We start from the raw sequence: 19,670 nt of genomic DNA on the forward strand, positions 1-19,670 counted from the left end.
AGCCATAGGGCCCATTCTTTATGTTGCTATTTGGGACTGGATAGGAGGTTACGTAGATTCATGGGATGCATGAGGGATATATAATGTTCTCAGCAAATAAATAGATGGTGAGTTTGAGAGCACGTCACATGTTCATTCCTGACAACACTTCTATGATAACTAAGCATATCAGTGAGGATTTCATGTATCTGTTCCAAACGGAAGAAAAGTAAGTAATGTAAGCTTTGAGTTTGCTTCATTTATAGATGCTGTGATCTGCCTGAGCATTGTACACTTAGAGAAATAGGGTGTTTAAGTCAGAAAGAATACTTCTAAAATTCCTTCTAGACATCCTCTTTCTGAAATGAATCAGTTGCTTGGACCTCCTCATTTTTCAGTGGTACACAAACCTACTTCTCTTTGTCTTCCCAACCCAACGAGCATGCCCTGCGTTTTGTGAGGAACTGACCTTTTTTAAACTTCCTTTTAAATGCTGCATCTGATGGTTGCTTTTCCAGTTTAGAACAGTAAGGGTTGATGACAAAGAACAGAAGATTCTATTAAACTTTTAGGCCCTGCAATAGAGTTGGTCTCATTTTCATACACACTTCTAATTTCTGACTTAATTGTTGTTTAACATTTTACATGTTAAAAGCTTTCAGTTGGAGGTATAGTTTAGACAGTCTGTTTCTGTTGCTGCCTTGATTTTTTAAATGTCAGAGAAGTCACATATTGGTTATGCTGCAAAAAGGTCAGTCAGGGAGGCTGTGCTGAAGTTGTGTAGAATTTCACAAAAGGGCAAATCATCTTTTGCAGCTGCCATTGAACAAGACTTAATTTTCCTTTTTTGTGACAAGTTCTTCATTATAAAGCGATAATTCTAGGAATACTAAAGGTCAGTTTGATAGAGTGCTGGAAATTTCAAAGTTAAACTTTGTTTAGAAGGCATACAATGCAAAGAATAACATACTTTGCAGCTTTGTTCATTGGTCCTTTGTAATTACTTTAAATATAGAATCTGTCCCATATTATTTACTGGTATTAGAAATGTTATCCTGTACTCAGTTATATTTTAGAAAGCTAAGTGGCTATGTGTAGCTTACCACCACAGTCTTCTTACTGATGAATCCAAGTTTCAAAACAGTTATTTATTCAGCTTAGCTGGCTGGCATGAATTTTGTTTAATTTCTTTTGTTCTTACCGAGCTGGTAATGTACATCAGAAGTGCTTCCTCCTAATAATGCACAAAATTAGTGGCTTACACTTCATGCCAACAAAAAAACAGATCTGAGAATTATGTTCATTACTCTAGATGTGGCAGGAGGTTTTGCACGTACTCCTGTAAATAACTGTGCTTATCCCAATTCTGTTAAGAGTTACTTGAGCTCATATTTTAGTTTGATTTATTCTCAGTAGCTGCAAAAGAACCACTGTTCTGCTGGGAGGCCCCTATCCCTTCTTCTCCCTTTGTATGCCATATCCTTTCATGCAGGTTTTCTTAGCCAACTGAAAATAATTATGATCATAAATCAAAATGCAAACTGCATTTCTCAGGACTGTCATCTAAACAGGATACTTCAGTGTATGCTGTGCATTGCTAGAACTTGGTTAAAACTCAGCAGATAGTAATTCAGAACTTTATCTTGTTCTGATAGTTAGCAATTCTGGTTTCAGAGTTCAAGACAACCTGTATACTCCTTGATTCCCACCACGTATTGCAGGAAGTTTAGCATTCTACCTGGAGTCCAAATTGCTGCTGCTTTTTCATCAGTTAAAATTACTGTTTTTTTCTTTCACGATATACAGATAAAGGTAAACATTCTTGCACATTTTTAAGTATTAAACTGAATTAAAAAGTTGTTAATAAGGGATATCTAGGGAGTCATCTGTTAACAGCTAACACTGCAAAGCCTCAGTTTATTTCTGCAGTTTAACTGAAATACTTCCTTGTGAAAACCCATCTGTGTTCAGTGAGCTGTCTGCATCTGCCCAGCAGGAAAGAAGCCTGGCAGTTTTGTGGAAGCAAAGCACAGGACTGATGCCCAGTGGCTGAGCACTGCTGTTGTGGGCTCCCCCCATGAGGGAGCTAAGCACCGTGCCACTAGAGGGATGGGGCTGAGGAAAGGAATAAAGCAAAAAAACTTTGTGTTGCAGAATTGTTTGCTAAGTGAAGAAGTATAAGAAGAGAGAACAAGCGATGGATGCAAAGGTAATTGCTCACCATCTTCCAGACGTAGATCAGTGCCCAGCCAGTTCCCCAGCAAAATATGGCAAATCCCCAACCCCTTCCTCTCCCTTTTTATTGCTGCTTATTGCATGGTTGGTTTAGGTCAGCTGCCTGTTTGTGTCTGCTCCTTACGTCTTGCTCAGCATCCATTGTTTAGTCACGAATGTATATAGCATAGCACCATGTCACCTGCTTGGAAGAAAATTAATTCCATCCCATTCCATCCAGTATGATCGATCTCCACATGTTGTTCCATATCATTCATATGCATCATGCTCGGGTCCCACGCTCTCCAGTACATTTGGAATAAACAACTGTCTCACTTTGTGTCCTTAGATACATACACAGATACAATTCCCTTAGTCTGTGGGTACTTAAATCTTCCGTCAGAATCATGCATGTTTTCACTACAATCAAAACTTTGTAGTTGCTTTCAAGTTGTTTGGGAAAAAAAAAAACCAAACACTGATATTCTTGCAGACATTTCTGAAGCTTGAAAGCTTGTTCTTTGATTTGAATTCATGTAATAAGTGCTTAAGATTAATCAGCTATTCCTTAACGTAGAGGGCAAAATGTTTTTTTCACACACTGATTGTGCCAGTAACTTCACCATCTCATCTCTGCCCCTCCAGGCTTTCCTGATAACAAAAGGAAGATATAATGAAACTGATAGGCTTCCCCCACAGGATCTTTCCCAGGGAAGATACTGAGCCCGTGTGTTTCAGTTTCCAGATAAAACTTGGGGAGTCTTTCAGACTCCTTCTGTCACGGGTGGTTTCCAAAGAGGCTGCCTTTTCAAAGAGGAAGAACTAGAAGAGAGCAGATGGGCTGGGAGCACACCAGCTGGCTTCAGCCAAGAGCTGCCCTGTTAGTGCTGGTGCCAGGATACGTAGCTTCTCCTCACCGTGGTTTTTGCAGCTGGGGCAGGGTTGGTACCGACTGCCCTCCACCTCTGAATGGTGAGCTGAACTTTGTTACATGCTTTTAGAAGCAGTAGGGATGTTTTTGGAGAAGTACTTTTTAATCACTTTAATTATTCTTTTGACAGCACTATGCATGCTGAGGGCCAACCAATGATGACCAAGCACGTTGTACCTGTGGAATGAAACAAACACCAGCTTGGGTTTATCTCTATTTCAGTCTAAGCAGTGAGAGTGCAGTGCAAAGACACTTAATTTTCAATATTCACTGCAAATCCCTAAAAAGAAAATGTTACAATGAGTTGCTTTTACCATTCTGCAAATAAGACTGCGTGCTGCACAGTAAGAGCACTGTAACATACACTTGCAGGAAACGTGCACTGCTAGATTTTTATTTTTAGAGTCTCTGAAGTCTTTCAGAACTGAAAAAAAAACAACAACCAGCCCTTAGCTGCCTTAATTGCAGGAGCGTTTCCCGCTCGAGCAGAGCAGGATGTCTTTGCAGGTGGCACTGCAATTCCGAGCAGTTGTTCACAGCCCTCAGAGCTGTTCCTGGCAGCACATCGCTCGCCAGCAGCTGTCACCGCACGGTGCCGTCGCTCGGCAAATGCCGCCTCACGGCAGCCCGCAGCCGAGCGCACAAGCGCCCGCCCTTGGGCTGGCTCACACCGCGTTACACTCAGCGCACGTGCCGTGCGTGTAATCAGCGCAGAGTAGCCATTTCCTGACAGAGCTCGGAGCCCCGGGTCCCAGTGCCGCCATGGGGGCGGCACCTGCAGGACTCGCGCGCTCTGGGATGACTCAACGCGCGGTTACGGGGCGCGCTCGATCCCCACGGGCTGCGGCGCTCAAAGCTTTGCCGACGGCGCGCGCCCGGCGGCCATAAAGGCGAGGCGCCAGGCGCGTGCGCGTACGGCGTGGCACGAGCCCCGCCCACGGCCCTGAGGCGCCGCTCGCTTTTGGCGCGAAAACGCCCGAGAGGGAAGAGGAAGAGCGGGGCGAGGGGCGGGGCTCTGCGGGACGGCGGCCACCCATTGGCCGGCGCGGCTGCGGCGCGAAGGGTGGTGGGCGGGGCGAGGGCCGGGAGCGGGGCGGCAGCGGGAGCGATGGATCTGGCTGTGGCGGTCGGCGGCGCGGGTGCGGCGCAGCAGCATCAGCAACTGCGCGATGAGGTGGCCGAGAAGTGCCAGAAGCTGTTCCAGGACTTCCTCGAGGAGTGAGTGCGGCCGGGGTGTGTGTAGGGGGGAGGGTCCGTCCCGGCGGGTCTGCGGCCCTGCCCCTCGTTCCCGTCAGAAAAGCTTGGGCCCGGCTGTGAGGTGCTCTGTGGTAACGTCGCGAGGTCCCTCCGAGCCTTGTTGTGGAAATGTGGAGGCCGTCCTTGAGGGGTGCTGAGGGAGCAGAACTAGGCAGACAGGGTCCTGGTTGGACGATGAATGCAGTCCGTGTGGCAGAGCAGCTGTGCAGGCCTGGCCTGCGTGTGTGCCGGCGTGGTCATGGGGGCAGAGGGAAAGCCATTGGCGTTGGAAAAGGCCCCTGAGATCATGAATTCCAACCGTTAACCTTTCGCTGCCTAGTCTGCAGCTAATGCATGTCCTTAAGCACTGTGTCTGTGTCCTTAAATACCTCCGGGAATTGTGACTCAACTGCTTCCTGGGCAGTCTGTTTCAATGCTTCACAGCCCTTAAAATGAAAACAATTCCTTACAATCCAACCTAAAGACCTGCTGCAATGTGAGGCTGTTTCCTTTTGTCCTATGGCTTGTTGCTTGGGAGAGAACATTGCTGGAAGAGATGTGGGGTGCCATTGATTTCTTGCACATACAATTCTTCCCTCTTGAATCCAGAAGTATTTGGTTTCTAACTGATGTATAACTGTCACTCATTTCCTTGGCTTGCTTTCAGATTCCAGAACAGTGATGGGGAGGTCAAATACCTGCGTGATGCTGAAGAGCTGATCCGGCCGGAGCGGAACACCCTCACTGTGAGCTTTGTGGATTTGGAGCAGTTCAATCAGCAGCTCTCTACCACTGTTCAGGAGGAATTTTACAGGTAAAGTGTATGGATTGCCTGAAATCTGACCAGTGCAGCAGTCGCAGGCCCATAAGGTCTCACCTGCGGTCTCACCTCATCTGCTTTTGGTATCCTGAAAAACCTCACCTTTAGGAAATTATTTTTACTGATTCAAAAATTATTTCTTAACTAATTCATAGTTACTAATTCAGCCTTTCTGAAAACGACGAGTGAACAAGGCAATTTCATTTACTCTGATAAAGAAATAGGTGGGCAGAATGAGAATGCAGGATAAGCTCTAGAGCTTCTCACTGTGAAAATATTTTTAAGCTAGAGCCTGCAAATATATGATACAAGCCTGTGACGTAGTCTAAAGTGAAAAAGACATTTTGATATCTCATATAGAAATTAAACTTATTTCCTTCATTTCAGGGTTTATCCTTACCTTTGTCGAGCAGTAAGGACTTTTGCTAGAGACCATGGAAGTGTTCCTGCAAGCAAGGACTTCTATGTTGCATTTCAGGATCTGCCTACCAGACACAAGTAAGATGATTATTAATCTTAGAAACTAGAATATTCTCACTACTGGAAAAAGATGTCAAAGGGTATTGAAAATGTTCTCGTTATACAGCATAGAAGGTGCACTTAACCTGTACAATTGTGAAGAAGTTGCATGATTTTATGAAACAGTTTTTCATTTGTGAATCATACATATACTGGACTGGAAGTGATTGTAGATACTGACAAACTAATTTAACTTTTGTGTTTTACAATCTGATATAATGTGTTGCTTTTGAAGTGCCGATGATGTAATTTATGTTAGTCTAAAAGTATGTAAAATGACAAAATGGGAAGTTGTTTTTCTTAACCTTGTTTCTTTTGCTTGTTACAATTGCTTTTTTGTTACAAATGGAATGAAAGCATACTGCTACTACTTGAGTACTCCGGGCATGAAGTGTCAGCTGGACTAGGAATTTAATCTGGAATTAATTTCTGTTCTACACAGGATTCGAGAGCTGACGTCTGCCAAAATTGGCTCGCTGATGCGTATCAGTGGGCAGGTGGTACGTACCCACCCAGTTCATCCAGAGCTGGTCAGTGGCACCTTCCTGTGCCTAGACTGCCAGACAGTGATTAAGGATGTGGAACAGCAATTTAAGTACACGCAGCCAAACATCTGCAGAAACCCAGTCTGTGCCAACAGAAGGAGATTCCTGCTGGACACAAACAAATCAAGATTCGTTGATTTCCAAAAGGTACAGTGGTGAGGTTAGATTGGGGGGGTGACAAATGGTGATGTGATGTTGCTGTGGTGTTTGAAAGGTGTTGCTGCCGCTGCACATTAAAAAGACCTTGAATAAAGGCACTGGAGTTTCTGCACCTTGTTTCTTTCTTTCTTTGAAGAATTATGATTAAGCATGGGAAATTATAAATAGAATCTAAACGGTTTTATTGCAGGACATTTATTAGGTAAGCAAGCCACTGAAAACCCACGTATTCAAGCCTTTGTCAGTCTGCCGTCACAGATATGTCATGCATAATTATTTCATGCAAGTCTGAAAAGAAGTGTCTTGTTTGTATCTGCGGTGTTTCACTCTTTCACATGGATTTACTCTGCAGGATCCTCAGCACATCGCATCTCACGATAAAGCATTGCACTGAGTAGAATCTGAGTGGCCTCAGTGCTTTTCCTTGACTTCAGATTTCGCACTGTGGTCCCTGTGAATCCTCTTAAGCTTACCCAAGACACCTGATTGAAACAGATGGTTGCAAGCAAATGCTTCCTACTGTATTTGTTAGCAGCTTAGCTTTCAAAGCATTTCCAGATCTGGTGACATCTGAGTGCTTAATGCTCTGTACCTCCTCAGGTTCGCATTCAAGAGACGCAGGCCGAGCTGCCCAGGGGCAGCATTCCTCGAAGCATGGAAGTGATCCTGCGTGCAGAAGCAGTGGAATCTGCTCAAGCAGGTGACAAATGTGACTTCACAGGATCACTGATTGTTGTGCCTGATGTGGCTCAGCTGTCAACACCAGGTTTGTTGCGACTGCTCATCACCTCGATGCCGTGCAGCTTGTTGTGGTTGCAGCTGTTCTGACTCTTATTCTCTTGGCAGGGGTTCGTGCAGAAACTGGCTCACGGGTTAGTGGGACGGAGGGCTATGAAGCTGAAGGAGTCCGGGGACTTCGTGCCCTTGGAGTCAGGGAGCTGTCCTACAAACTGGTCTTTTTAGCCTGTTACGTTGCACCAACAAACCCTCGGGTGAGTCTGGAAAGAAAATAGATAGAAAATTATTGATGATTTCTGCTCTGTATTCTTACCTCAAATTACAGGATGAGGGTGTACAAAACTTTAAATATGTATGTGTACCAACCTCGTGTGCATTACACAATTTTCAGAATGTAGAAGTTTCTTGCCTTGTTCCAGAGCAATTCAAGATCTTTTAAGTTCTGATTAAGGCAAGTTTTAGTCAAAGGAAGCTGTACTGGTGGGGTTTTTTGCTCTATTTTTACTTTCTGAACAAACAAGCACCTCTTGTCTTTTTGCCCATGGAACGAGCTTAGACTTCATTTGCTTCCTACGGAGCTGTCTGTATTGTTTTTATGCTTCCTAGTTTTCTAAGAGTATAAGATGATGAACTTCCTTAGCCTATGATTCGTCTTCATAAATGCGTTCTTCTACCCAGTTTAGAGGGCGAGTTTGTGTAAGCTCTGGTGTGCAGTACTTGCATTCAGTAATGATCATGTTTGTCATGGTTTTATTTTTATTCTTTTGATTTCCCTTGTTTAGTTTGGTGGAAAAGAGCTTCGAGATGAAGAACAGACTGCAGAAAGCATTAAAAACCAAATGACAGTGAAAGAGTGGGAAAAGGTGTTTGAAATGAGCCAAGATAAAAACCTCTATCATAATCTGTGTACCAGCCTCTTCCCCACTATCCATGGTAAGACTCCAGTTGTAGCTTCAGGGATTTCAGTTGTGACATATGAGTTCTTTTTGCTATCTGTGTAGCACCATTTGGGTAATTCTTGAGGCTCAGTATCACTGATCTCAAATGCTCCCCTTCAGAACTGGTTACACTAGAAAACAGAGAGCCAAATTCCTGCAGACTTACATGAAATCATTAGGGCCTGCACGAGTAGACAAAATGATTGGTTTTGCTATTGGTTCATTTACTATGAAACTTTACTCTTTATATTTGCCTTCTTCAAAAGATGTAGGAGTTCCTAATCTGTACACTGATGTACATAGATGTGCATGCATATATGTTTGCTGCTGCTTCTGGCTCAGAACTTGTTTGAGGACTCGTGTCTGAGAAGTTCAATCAGTGGACTTTTGTCCACGTTCTGAGCTGTAGTAGCGTAAAGAATCCAGTTGCCCTGTGAGCCCTTCTTCCCTGAAAGTGTATCAAGTTCATAAATGCAGTTTTAGTGGAAGTTTAGGAAACTGGTAAACTCGGAGCAGATATGCCCAAGTGTTTTCGAGTTTCCTTAAAATAGGAAATATGTGTAGTTGCACATGGATTTTTAGCTGGGTGTTTTTTCTGGGGCAGGTAATGATGAAGTGAAACGTGGTGTCCTGCTGATGCTTTTTGGAGGAGTTCCTAAGACCACTTCAGAGGGCACTTCGCTGCGTGGGGACATCAACGTTTGTGTTGTTGGTGATCCCAGTACAGCCAAGAGTCAGTTTCTAAAGTAAGGATCTCTTTAAAACTCAATGTTTAAATACTGACCAGTGTGACCAGAGCTGTAGATGTGTACTGTGCCTTTTCTACATTCAACAGAGAAGAGGGAAGTAAAATAGTTGAGAAAATTTTCCAGGAGTTGTTTGGACAGTTATTTGAATAGACCTGAAGCAAATGCAACAGGTCCCTGTGGTAATTACAAGTAGTTGAATTAAGAATTTGTTTCTGTTGTTTAGGTGATTAGGAAAGTATGGTTTATTCTATGTCTTTGAAAGTCACTGAATACTATAAATCACACAAAATAGCACATCTTAAAATATTAAATTGTGATTTTCTTTTTTTCTTGCTTGTTTTAGCTTAGTCTAAGTTAGTGCTTCCCATCACTTTGTTCAGCTAGAGAGCTATTAGATCTGAACAGTAATTATGAAATAATCATGTCTATAATGCTGCACCTTAAACTATAATCTTTTTTTTTCCACTTGAAATTCTACTTAATATGGTTTTATTTTGCTACAATGCTCATTTATCACTGCATCTTTCTCCACAAGGCTGAGGTCCCTGCAGCACACACCGCATCTCAGAAATATGCAGACAGTAAAAGCTGCTTTAAGCTGCCTGCAGGCAGTACAGCTGCTTCAGGCGGCCTGTGGTCAGCCTAGCTGCTTCCTGCTGTGGTGTGCTCTTCTTTTGTGCTGACTGACGTTTACCTGACCTGTGAGGAGCTGTGTTGGCTCATGAAGTCAGCAGAAAACTTGTGAGAGGAGGTCTGGATTGCTTTTTCTGCTGGTGTAACCAGGCTGTAGTTAGATAAGGATTAATTCCCAAGGTTCACTCAATTGTTGTTATTGAGAGGAGGACCTGCCTAAATATCAGTTGCTTCTTGAAGGGATGAGTCTTTAGAAGTTGAAAGCAGTGATTCCAGAAAGTTACTTTGTTTCTGCAGGTTTTGGTCTGAGTGCTTAAGTTTGTGCAACACAATTCTGCACTGTTGCTTTTCTCCATAGGCACGTGGATGAGTTCAGTCCTCGTGCTGTGTACACCAGCGGGAAAGCCTCCAGTGCTGCTGGTCTGACAGCAGCTGTTGTGAAAGATGAAGAGTCACATGAATTTGTCATTGAAGCTGGAGCACTGATGTTGGCAGATAATGTGAGTCCAGGAACCCAGTTCCTGCATCCTTGGAATTGTTGTAATTGATGACTAAAGACCCCAGACTGTCTTAAAGATTCTTTTGCTCCAAAAGTTTTTGAAATGAGCCACCTGCTTTTTATTATTCACTGCAGGGTGTGTGTTGCATTGATGAATTTGACAAAATGGACATGAGGGATCAGGTAGCCATTCATGAAGCAATGGAGCAGCAGACTATATCCATTACTAAAGCTGGAGTAAAGGTACTTTGTGCTATTCCTTTGGCTGTGTGGTCTACAAGATTGCCCAGGTGTGTGTGTGGTACACTCTGATCTGGCGTTGTCTGTCAGATTTTCATGGCAGCTCTGCAGCTGCCTCACTGTGGCAGGGAGAGAGAAATCATTTATCTGCAAAGTTTCTGGGCCTTGTGCTCCTCAAGAATCAGATATTTTACTGAAAGGAGAAAAGAGACAGCGAGCAGGAAAGAGAAAATGGGAATTAGTGTGGGAAAATCCCCCCCCTTGAAATAAGCCTGAAATGGTATAGATTTGTTTTTTTGTAGAATTATTCATAGATATGCACTATTTGAAAGCAAGGTGATTTGAACAGCAGTTTTAAGGGCTTATAAGTTCAATAATGATGGAAGATGTGTAATAACGTTGAAATATCGAATCATTATGCTGTGTATCAGGGCAGGATGATACAATGTTGGAGCTGGTTAGAAAGGATTGGTTAGAAGAGTTTGGACTCTTCTGAAGAGCCTTTGTTGTAACGTGCTAATTAAGTTCTCTAGAAGATGGTACACTGATCTTTTCAAATTACAGTACATTGGTTTAGCGAGTGGTTTATGTCTTTTTTTTGTTTGTTGATTTCTTTGTCAGGCCACCCTGAATGCCAGAACCTCCATTTTGGCTGCAGCAAACCCGGTTGGCGGGCGCTATGACAGATCTAAGTCACTGAAGCAGAATATAAACCTGTCAGCACCCATCATGTCTCGGTTTGATCTCTTCTTCATCCTTGTGGATGAATGTAATGAGGTAACTTTGAGCAATTGTAGAATAACTGATATCAGAAAAGCCCTTTGGAGGTCTCTAGTCTGTTCTTTTGCTCAGCACATCACTGTTGAGTATGTGGCCAAGACCTGGTGAATTCTGAGCATTCTGCAGCCTCTTCAGGAGCCTCTTTAGCAATGTTGGACACTACAGTGTGGATTTTTTTTGTTGCTCTTGTTTCTTAAACTATGAGTTATATCTAATCATAACTTCAGTTTATGTCTGTTGCTTCTTTTCTGATAGTTAGTACTTTCAAAAGCAGTTTACTTTCATCGCATCTGTAAACAGACATTTCTCTTGTACATGACGTGCTCCTGACCTCTGCCCATCTCTGTGGCCCTCTGCAGTTTTAGGTGAAGCTGGTCTCGTGAGAGCCTCTTGCTTCTGCTTTTTTTGTTTGCAAAGTTAAAATCTGGCAGTATAATTTGAATATGCTCTGCTGAATACAAGGATACTGCCTTTTCTTCTTGTGATGATTTGACCTGCAAACTCAACAATAGGCATTTTTACAAACTGCTAGTCACTGAGGTTAAGATGGCTACCGCCTGTCTGTGTGGCGTTTGCCTTGGGAGCATACAGAGATTAATGGTGGGTCAGTACTATTCTTTCCACTGCTTTGCTCAGCGCAATGATGTAATTAAGAAGGGGCTATTGAAATAGATAGAGCAGGCTATAAAGAAAGCAAGCAGTTCCCACGCTGCAAAGTGCTGCTTTCTGCCTGTTCTATGGCTAACTTGTAACCCAGGAGAATTCCAGGAGGTTGTAAATCCTAGAACTGCCTTTCATTCATTCTTGGCTGTTTGCTCATACTATAAATCTTCAGGGCATTCTCCAGGTCTTCTGGCAGCGTGTCCTTCTTCTGGAAAGACCAGCTCAGCCATGAGGAGTGTGAGGGAAGGGGATGGGAGGAAGAATATAGCTGTTGTTTTGATGTTTGGCTGCTGCTGTGAAAGAGATCTAACAGAGCACTGATGTCCCAGGTGACAGATTATGCCATTGCCAGACGCATAGTGGATCTGCATGCCAGAGTAGAAGAGTCTGTTGATCGTGTCTATTCATTAGATGATATCAGAAGGTACCTGTTGTTTGCGAGACAGTTTAAACCAAAGGTAATTCCACTTTCTTGTGTAAGTTATTCCATATGAGAAAGCTCCCTTTATTGAGTTTTGCAAGCTTCCATTTCATTTTCATGTGGAAGGTAGTTTGTTTTCTTGATGTGCAGAGTCAGGTTAAAAAGCATGTATGCAAAGCTGTAGTCAGTGTTAGTACTTTGTATGCAGAATGAAAGGTAAACAGACAGAACAATCTGGTAAAGACAAGCATGAATTGTGCTTAGAAGCAAGTCAGTGGAATAGAAAAAAAGAATTGATAAAAAAAATCTGTAGAATAGTTGGTGAGTCAGAGTACTTACTGTAATATAACTGTTACTGCAGTCGTTACTGCAATATAATTCTAATCTGATGGTCATTCTAGTTATGTGTGCTGTGTGTGATAGAATAGAGTATTTCGAAGAAAAGCTGTAGCTAGTACAGAAGTCTTATCTAATTTCAGAAGCATAAACTTCAATGCTTTTGACATGGCAAACTGTCTTCCCATCTTATCTCACAAAGATATCTAAAGAGTCTGAGGACTTCATAGTGGAGCAGTACAAACGCCTTCGGCAGCGTGACGGCTCTGGAGTGACCAAGTCCTCCTGGAGGATCACAGTGAGGCAGCTGGAAAGCATGATTCGCTTGTCTGAAGCTATGGCCCGCATGCATTGCTGCGATGAGGTATTGGGTTTTTGATGGAAGTTTATATAAATGTTGTGGGAGTTCTGGCTTTTTGACCAAGGTATTTTATGTATTTAAATTCTGTGAGTGAAGAGGAGAGCTGGGATCATGCTTTCGTTTGTGACGTGATTGTGCTCGGCCTGAATTTGTGTACCAGGAGCACTGCTTCCTAAAAACAACAACAAAAAAGCACCCAAAACACAACAAAAAGCCAGAGATCATTGGCTCCAGTTGAGAACATGCATATTTTTGTGTGACTGTTGTTTCAGGGCTCTCAGCATTTTACCTGTCAAATCGTTCCACAGAGGAGGAACAGTTATTGATTGCTACCAGCCAGGACTGCTGGTGCTGCCTTCTCTAATCTTGCTCAGTTTATAATTTCTCACAGTTTGCTCTGACCAGCAATCTAAAATGCCAGGGTTGTTTAAGGTGTCTGAACCCCCATAAGAGTATGCAGAGAGATCCAGTCAGGCACGTATTTGTGATGTGAGCTCCTCCTCTGTCAGCCACAGTTGAAATGCATATTGTGTTATGACCATTAACTGCAGTATGACTGCACATGACACACGTGATAGAAACCTACACACTGGTTGTATAATAAGGTCATCCACTGGATTCTTTTTAATTAAATTCAACTTAGGAAGAAACAGACAGTTTTTAGTATGGTTCAGCAAGAAAAGATTTCTCCAGTTTTTGCTTTTCAGTTCCATAGGAGGATCTCATTAATTATAACTTTTTTCACTGTCCTTGTTTAGACCCATATCTTTCATGTTTCATGCTCTACTGATCTTTCTTTGAATGAGCTAAAATTTGTTGTCTCCACATGATAGCTAAAGCCTGAAACGTTCCATCAGGCTGCTTATTTCCTCCATAACTTTATGTGAATGCAGAATACTTGTAGCAGGATGTAATGTAACTTGTGGGGTCTTTACTGCTCACAATTAATTAGGTGAGATGGGTAGAAAGACCACCACGATCAGGGTGAATTTTTGGAGCTACCAGAATGTGTATTTTTTTAAATCTTCCCCAGGTTCATCCAAAGCACGTGAAGGAAGCTTTCAGGCTTTTAAATAAATCCATCATTAGAGTTGAGACACCTGATATCAATCTGGACCAAGATGATGAGCAGGAAATGGAGTACCAAGAAGAGCAAGACGGAGTCAATGGTAAAATATTTGTGGAGAACTTTTCCAAGGGGAAACGTACCTCCAGTTCTTACAGCTTACCTTGTTTGTGTGTATGCTTCTCTTCAATTTCCCACCTGTTTTTCTTCTCACAAGGTCTAGGAATCTTAGCTCCTTAACTCTCTTTAGCCTTCTTGTGTGCTCCACTTGCCTGACTGGTGAGTGCAGCACTATTTAGTGGCTCAGATGAGCTAGCTGAAAGGCATTACAGAGTTGATCATGTGTCCAAACAGGGGAAGCAGAAGCTCCAGCTGGGGTCAATGGTCTTGTGAATGGGATAGGTGGCCATTCTGAGGACGTGAACAAGGATGCAGCACCCAAAGCTTCCCTTAGGCTGGGCTTCTCTGAGTACCGACGAATTTCTAATCTTCTTGTGTTGCGCCTCAGAAAAGCAGAGGAAGGTAAGAATTGTTAAAAAGTTGGCAGACTGAGTAGCATCACCATGTGTGAGTTGTCTCTTTGCTGACATTTACAAGGGAAGGATGAATTCTTAATCTTTGTGTGATGGTGATCTTTCATCCTTACTCAGAAAAAGGTGGTACAAGTCCTCATTGCTGCTTGTTCTTGCAGCTTCAGTCTGATGTGTTTGCTAGGCTGCTCGTGTAATTTGTGAACCTCATGGATGCATACAGCTGAAGGATGAAATTCTCAATCTGTCTCAAATTAAACCACGATACAGCAGTCTTCTGTACAAAACATGTTTCAAGAACAGCAAGGGAGCCTGACAGGCTGTTGTGTGACTATCTTTTCAGCATTATAACTGTTATCACAGAAATCCTTTTCTTTTATGATTTGAGAGGTATCATACTGTAGTAACACTTATTCTAATTATGTGGAACGGCATTGTAATGAGATTTTTTTTAAGTATAACTTTTATTTGCAGAAGAGGATGACTCGTCATTAAAGAAAAGCGAACTTATTAATTGGTATCTGAAGGAAATAGAATCTGAAATCGAATCGGAAGAAGAACTAATAAACAAAAAGAAGATCATTGAGAAAGTCATTCACCGACTTACACATTATGTACGTACAAAGATGTGTGCATGGAGAAGAAAGGTCTTAAGATACATTGCACTGATTCATTTTTAGCAGAATTTCCTAATTTGAGAAATATGTTTTGTGCTTTCATGTTGCTGGCTGATGCAGAATAAGTGCCTTTCTTGTTAAATATTTGTTAAAAATAGGTACAGACAAGACACAGAAGTGAATTAGAAGTGTGTGTTAGTAAGAGTTTGAAGTGCTGTTTTATTTTCTGCTATGTATTTATAGACATGTAAGTGCTGATTTGCTGCATTTCTTTAGTTTTGGTTGCAGTAGCGTGCAGAAATACAAACAGCGCATCTTAGTTCTTGTGTCTTACATAACACAGAGCTCTGAAGTAGAAAATACTACTTCCCAGAATCAAAATGTATGTTTGCAGAGAAGTTACTCATTTAACATTTTGGGATTTTTGAAAGAAAAAAACACTTCCCATTTTTAAAAGAATGAAAATGCTAGACTGAAGCCTTCCCAGAAACCAAGCTATGTGTAGGTAATTGTTGGAATTAAGAACTTATTAGAGTGAATTCACAGGTAGAAGGGTTAAATAATTCATCAGTAAGAGGTGCTGCTAGTAGAAAAAGGAGATGTCTTTTTAAAAAGGACAAACAATCCTTTCTGTTCTTGTTGGAATACATTTTTTTTCTCTGTTGCAGGACCACATTCTGATCGAACTGTCCCAGTCAGGCCTGAGGGGTTCCAAAGAAGAGGAGACTTTTGATGAAGACCCATACCTGGTTGTCAACCCCAACTATATGCTGGAGGACTGAGGGTTGAGAGCTGGACTGTAGAACTGACTAGTGGCATGTTGGGAAGTGGATTCTTTCTGCATTCTTGCAATGGTTGCTGTATAGCTAACAAATTTGCATCAGTGCTTTAGTTTGGAATGCACCAGTATGCAGTTAGTGACGTATGGTTGATCATACACACTGAGCAGACCTGGAAATTCTTAAAGAAATAACATCAATTAATTTAATTATTACTTCTGGGTTTCACCATCATCACCCAGATGCAGAGAAGACACATGCAATAGCTCTTTTTAGTGTCAAGTGAAGTAGGCACTTCTGTTTTAAATGAGAGGAATTTTCTTCTTATATTCATTGTTTTATTGTGTTTGGTAGACTTTTTATGCTGTGGGCTTTTGTTGCTTTTCTTACTAACGTAAATAAAAGACCATTCAGTGTTTGGGGGTGGATTTGTTGTTACTGGTATGTGGGGTTATTTTCTACGACTGTGTTTTGAGACTAAAAAATTAGTGATCTAAACCCTTTGTATCTTGACAAAGATAAAATTTCCTCCATGGTAGCTGCTGTTTTAGGAAGTATTTAAATGCCAGTAACAGATAATGAAAACTGATTACTGCTTTTTCTTTTTAGATACAATAAGCTGTGCATGCTCCTGTTGCATATATAGAACAGAAAATTTAAAACAGTTGAGCCCAAAGCAAGGCTTTTAGGTCAGAATGGCAAAACCCTCCCAACTAGAGGAATGTCTTGACCCGTAAGTGACTTGAGCAGTGCCTTTGTTTGAGAGGGATTTTTAGGAGTGCATTAGTAAATTTGTTTACAGATAATTATATAAGAAAATTCTGCTTAAATTTATATTGGTCTTAGTTATGTGCTGTACAGCATGGGATTATTACATTATTTTAGAAGACAAATATTCAAATATTTTTAATTCTTATCAACCTGATACCAGCTCCTATGAAAGATTTGTAAAAGCTCAAAGAATACCATGATATTTTAAGTACAGCTAGTGTAGACTGACTGTTTCTAAGTCAGATTCAGAAATGGAGCTGCTCTGTGGGGCAGTTGTCTTGTTCTTGTCAGTCTGTACCAGCTTTGGGATGGAGGGGGAATTAGCTCAGAACTTTGTTGCCACTGCTGGCCCTCTCCCAGTTAGTACACAGGGTGCATCTGCAGAACCACATCCTACCCAAAGAAGCTCTGGGCCTTGCTGTGTCTGAAGCCCACGATGACTTGTGACTCAGCAAGGTCTTGTGATTTCCCTGCTGTGATTTCCCACCTCTCCCACACACTACAAGTCTTTCCTGCCATGGACATGCAGTCTTCCCTAGGGGGATGTCAGGATGACATAGGGAGGGATTTTTGTATGTGACCTTTCCATTAATAGTTTGTAATGAGGTTAAACTGTAATTTAAGGTGGAAAAATGTATATTAATATTTGTTTAGAAAGATAAAAGCATATATAAAATGTCAATTTCCAGCTTATCTTAAGTTTTTGCACTCCAGAATACTGAATTTTGTAATGTATTTGGAAATCAACTTTTCAAACTAGAACATAAATATATTGGATCCTTTTAGCATGTTAAAAGCTACAGTCAACATTTGGGTGTGTTATTTTTACTGTAATTTGAAGGCTCACCTTTTTGGTTCCAAGAATTTGTGAACAGTTTAATATTGTACCAAACAAGAACACAATTTAAGAGAAAAGATTGTAAGTTGATTTTGTGACCTTTGTCTCATCTGTGCTTCAACTCCTGTTGAGTAAGGGAATAACAAACTCCAATTTGAATGCTAACAAGATTTGGGAGCAATGCTGTCAATCCAAGGCAGCAGAATACTTCTCTTAATGCACTTACAGAGGTAAATACTATTTCAAATGTGTAACTTTTTAAATGTACCCTCTGGGATTTACACCTTAGTCTCTTTTTCCAGTACACCATCCTGCATTTGCTGAGAATCAAACTATCTTCCTCCTCTCCATGATGTGTCCATTTAGCCTTCCACATGTTACTGCAGAATTTCTTCATCAGGAGTTCCTAGAGTTGTGCTGAAGGTGACATTATACATTGCTTTTGGAATTCATTTTGTTAGCCTGTATTAGATGAGTAATTGATACGTAGTCCCAAATAATCTTTATTGCACTGTCAGTTCGAGCCAACTATAAATCAAATGCTTGCTCACTTCAATGTATTAATCTTCTGAACCTGAACTGATTTTAATTAGTGACTAAATTGGCCTCCTTGTTTTACAACCATTAAGTAAATAGTGTAGGTGCTGTATTACTGTTTGGTATAACATTTGGAAGTTAGTTATACCATTTTTTTCTGCTGCCAGCTCTTAGAGCCAGTATCTCCTGAACTTTAAAAAGCCCAGAAACTGAAGAGATAGAACTAGGAGTGACAAATGAAGCAAAGCAGGGAAGCAAGGAATTGGGTAAGCTACTTATGGCAATGGAGACCCAACAGAGGCTTGTGGAAGCTCCCTGTCATACCAGTGCCAATTCTGAGAGAGATTTACTTTGTATTTCTGGTAGAGATCAAATGTGGACACTTAAGAGTTGCTTTGTACTTCAGTTGCATGAACGTCCAGTATTTTGGTATGGTAGTTTAGCTGTTAGTTATGAAAAACGGGGAAGAAAAGTGATAGTTTCCAAAAGAAAATTATTGGAAAGTCCAGGTTAGAAAGGATCACTGCACATCTTTTTATCCAAGCTCTTGTTGGCATCAGAGCCATAGATTAGATTGTCCTGTACCAAACTGAGTCTTGAATGTTCCCTGAATGGGAAATACTATCACTTTTCTAGGTAACCTATTCCTGTTTTTCCAATGCCCTGTGTTACAAACGTTTCTAACTCCTGAAGCACCAGGCTTTGCTGTTTAAATGTTTTCTCTTAAAACAGAAAACCCAATCATCAAAACAAAAACCTCCAGGTTTCTGACAGTGACTTTGTTGCAAACATCTGCTGCTTTAACTGTGGAGTTGTGGCCAATGCCTTTAATACAAGTACAATCATATTTTAAAAAATATCTAAATAATCAAGTGATCCTACTGTGCTTAATATAAATAGCATGAAACAAATCCAGGAGAATATTTAAACTGTCTTATATTTCTAGATTGAAGCCTAAATTCCTTACAAATTTGCTAAAGAGTTGTAGGTTCTTCTGTAGAGGACATGGATTCCCACTTCTCTTTGTTGTCTGCAGAGGTAAATCATTGCAGTCCAAATGTTCCTTAGTCTGACTATGCATACTTTAAACATGGATGTTATGTTTATGGAATTAAAAGATTCATAAATGTTGCAAGCTGTACTGTGCTGTCATTGGGCACTGTTTGCAGTAACATTTCTCTGCAACTTTTTTCCCATAAACTGCATCTCAGCTAAAGCTACATTTTATTAAAAACCACTGCCCCCCTGCAGCAATGATTTTCTATATTGTTAATAACTCACCCTAAGGACAGGCAGATATTCGTCCTTCATTATACTTTCTTTCTTTCCTCTGCTCTCTTTTGGTAAGGAGGAAATGTTTTCTTCCTACTTCCTCTTTCCCTACAATTCTGTATGCATCATAGAGAGGAGGGATATTTTTCTGGAGTTAACACTGCTGTACTCAAAAACTAACAGCAGGTGGTGCAATATATAAGGTTCCTATTCGATCTTGTTAATTCATTGTGGCTGGGAGGGAAAGAGTACTTGAGTGCTCAAAACAGGCGCAATGTTGCAACAAGTTTTTTAAGGCTCCTTAAAAATATAAAATAGTCACCTGAGCATCAAACAGAGTTCAAGTACACCAATTATAGGCTTTGTATATGCAGGAGGTTGTCAGCTGTGAGTAAAAGCAAAAGTTTAGAGACAGTTTCTACTGTAATTTAAATAATACTGAAAATATTTCTTTACAATGATAAGTTGCCCAGATAATTCCACTAATGTCTTATGCAAA

General features: G+C 41.3%; 1 protein-coding gene across 1 annotated transcript; it reads left to right on the plus strand.

Moving 5' to 3' along the window:
• Positions 1-4,205: 4,205 nt before the first annotated feature.
• Positions 4,206-16,171, plus strand: MCM6 (minichromosome maintenance complex component 6). The gene is made up of 17 exons (XM_048953456.1): positions 4,206-4,342; positions 5,028-5,174; positions 5,568-5,678; positions 6,142-6,391; positions 7,004-7,169; positions 7,250-7,395; positions 7,924-8,074; positions 8,684-8,825; positions 9,820-9,961; positions 10,096-10,203; positions 10,822-10,977; positions 11,973-12,101; positions 12,603-12,764; positions 13,795-13,930; positions 14,182-14,349; positions 14,832-14,971; positions 15,643-16,171. The coding sequence occupies exons 1-17, from the start codon at positions 4,233-4,235 to the stop codon at positions 15,754-15,756; spliced, it is 2,478 nt and encodes an 825-aa protein (XP_048809413.1). The 5' UTR covers positions 4,206-4,232; the 3' UTR covers positions 15,757-16,171.
• The last annotated feature ends 3,499 nt before the right edge of the window (positions 16,172-19,670 follow it).

Source organism: Lagopus muta, chromosome 8 (assembly GCF_023343835.1).
Source record: "Lagopus muta isolate bLagMut1 chromosome 8, bLagMut1 primary, whole genome shotgun sequence".
NCBI classification, from domain to species: Eukaryota; Metazoa; Chordata; class Aves; order Galliformes; family Phasianidae; genus Lagopus; species Lagopus muta.